General features: G+C 39.5%; 1 protein-coding gene across 1 annotated transcript in view; it reads left to right on the top strand.

Annotated features, from left to right (window-relative positions):
• Positions 1 to 2,510: 2,510 nt before the first annotated feature.
• LOC109478386 overlaps positions 2,511 to 2,711 on the top strand; it is a 5,873-nt gene continuing 5,672 nt past the window's right edge. The window contains exon 1 of the mRNA XM_019779913.1: positions 2,511 to 2,579. Within this exon, the coding sequence (XP_019635472.1) occupies positions 2,534 to 2,579 (46 nt within the window). The 5' untranslated portion in view covers positions 2,511 to 2,533. The remainder of the gene's footprint in view (positions 2,580 to 2,711) is intronic.

The following is a 2,711-nucleotide window of genomic DNA, read 5'->3' on the forward strand; positions in this document are numbered from 1 at the left end:
AAAGTCCATTAAACTACAATATTCATGTACTTACCTGGTACTGTACAAAATGTAGGTCCGTAGCTCTCTGATAGTATGACATAGCTTGGTCTGGTTTGTTCAAACCCTACAACACACAGTCATGTATATTACAAATGGCTCAGTTATAAAACTACTGTGCAGTCTGTAACACGTTACATTTCTTTCTACAAAAGCAAGGCAACCAATCAAGTTGATTATCTTATCATAACATGAATGAACATATACTGATATACTATCATATAGTGACCACTTCAAAATAGGCACAAAAGCCAACAAAAAGTACCTTTTATATAGAATCCACATAGATGAATGTATATTCTTACCAGTAGTAGTTGAAGGTGTCTGCCTCAAAATTAAAGAAGACATTTGTGAGGATGTCCTCACCTTGATGGCAAAGTTGTACCAGTTCATGGCAGTGATGAGATGCTCCTCGAACCCGGGACACTTCAGCGTCCGATTGGTGCACTCTGCCTCCAGGAACAGCCGTGCCGCTTCAACCAGCACGTGGGCCTCTCCCGGGGAGTTGGACAGCGTCTGCTCACATCTACGGGCACGTACAACATACAGTATGATTGTAGGGCTTGAAATACTGCGTGCTCTAAGTACACCCCCAAGGCTGAGTGGGAGAGCCCTGGTGCTGGGGGTCAAGGGTCATTGTAATGGGTCGTGGGGCGCAACGGCAGCGTGCGGGACTCGGAATTAAGAGGTCCCGGGTTCGAGTCCTGACATGCCACCGGTCTTGTGCCCTTGGGAAGGCACTTTACATGACTTTCCTCACTAGACTCAAGTGAAAATGAGTATTGTCTGTCCTTGGTATTCGTTTCGATGTGCGGGACACAACGCCAGCAACAGCTGCCTCTGTTTCGCGTGTATTGCATTGTTGCAATTTCAATAAATCAAATCAAAAACTATAAGTCGATTGGGTTCAATACACCTCTCCAGCAGTATAAACTTGTCTCTCTTAGACTAGTGCTCTTAAGTGCTGTAAGTCAGGGCTTACACTAGCATACATGACTGTCTAAAATAGCTGTGCACCTAATTTTTGACAGGTGCACCTAGATATTTGTGTAGGGTAAATCATATAGCAAAAGACATGCATATAACTCGAAGCTGAAGACAGTAACCTTTTCTGAAACTGTTGAGCTACAGACTTTTTACTTTTTTTTTGTCAGTGTCTCTGATATACCTAGCATTTGGAAATAACAACTACACAAGATTACACACAAACATTCACATTGGAAACCTCTGTACATGATGGTAACCAAACCTATAACTGTAATTCACTATCATTTTTTTCACAGTTCACCGTAGCAAAAGTTCGTGGGGAGAAAAATGGAGGTGTTGATCAGGAACTATTTGTTCACGGTAGCGGCAGGTGCAGAAAAAGAAAGTCGACAGAAGTGGCCGCAAAAATGTTGAACATATAAACACACACACACACACACACACCTTTAAAGGCACTCTAAATCATGGTTAATAAATTTTCAAAATGAACAATTCCATGACTATACAAAGCTACTTGACTGATCAATCTAAATTTAAATTATTGCATAAGCATTCACATCCATGAGTGCATTTCAGCACCAAGGAGAGGACCTCATTATTTTGTTTTAATGGGTTTAGTAAATGGGAACATCGCCAGTGTTCAATGGCTCCCTATATTACTCATTTAGGTAGTTCATTAGTCATTTATCTTTTGTTAAAAGCAGCTAAATTCTAACTCTCAAGTACTACCAAACTGCAAGTACATATAAGACTAGTACAACACGGGGGGGTATTCACCATATTGGAAACATGACAGTCATTGCAATAATATGTGTGATTAGCTTGCATTATACTATTATTTGTTTTTTATTTTTTTATTTCATTGAAATTGGAACAGTGCAATACACGCAGAACAGAGGCACCTGTTGCTGGTGTTGTGTCCCGCACATAGAAACAAATCATAGTAACTCATTTTTCACTTGAGTCTAGTGGGAAAATCGTATAAAGTGCCTTTCCAAAGGGCACAAGATCGGTGGCATGTCAGGACTCCAAGCTGGGACCTCTTGATTCCGAGTCGCGAACCCTACCGTTGCGCCACACGACCCCACTACTATTACTTCGCATCTATTTGTGTGAAAAAGAAGAGCCTGACTAGAGGTCCGACAGAAGAATACAATTTGTTAGAGGATGATTGAATAAAATTAGTCAGTGCTACTTCTGTCACTAAATTTCAGATTTTGTATCAACCACTGACAAAACTAGAAGGAACAACACATTGAAATGCATATTTTTTTAAATTATTTACTATACGTCATAATGATTTGCCTATCATTCATATGTGCAACATTACATAAATTAAGAGAATTGAGCTCGAACGGACAATAATATTGGCTTAGCCAACAAACACAGTTATTATGATTGTTTGGTAAGTAAACTTTGAGATCACATGACTGGTAAATATTAACTAATTCCAGCAGGCAATTCTACCCAGCATTCCATGCCCGCAGTACAGGCAAACAATGACAAAATGGCTGCCGCAAGAAGTTTGGACAACGCTAACTCTAATGAAGAAGGTAAAAGAATCCTTTGTTATCTTTTACAGAATTCATATGCTGAATACATTATTTATTACGGTTTAGTAAGGATCAATTTCCACAAAAAGGATGGGAATAAGAATAATTGAAATTATTATTGGCAAACAAGAG

This window comes from Branchiostoma belcheri, unplaced genomic scaffold (assembly GCF_001625305.1).
Source record: "Branchiostoma belcheri isolate BF01 breed outbred unplaced genomic scaffold, Haploidv18h27 scaffold434, whole genome shotgun sequence".
Classification (NCBI taxonomy): Eukaryota; Metazoa; Chordata; class Leptocardii; order Amphioxiformes; family Branchiostomatidae; genus Branchiostoma; species Branchiostoma belcheri.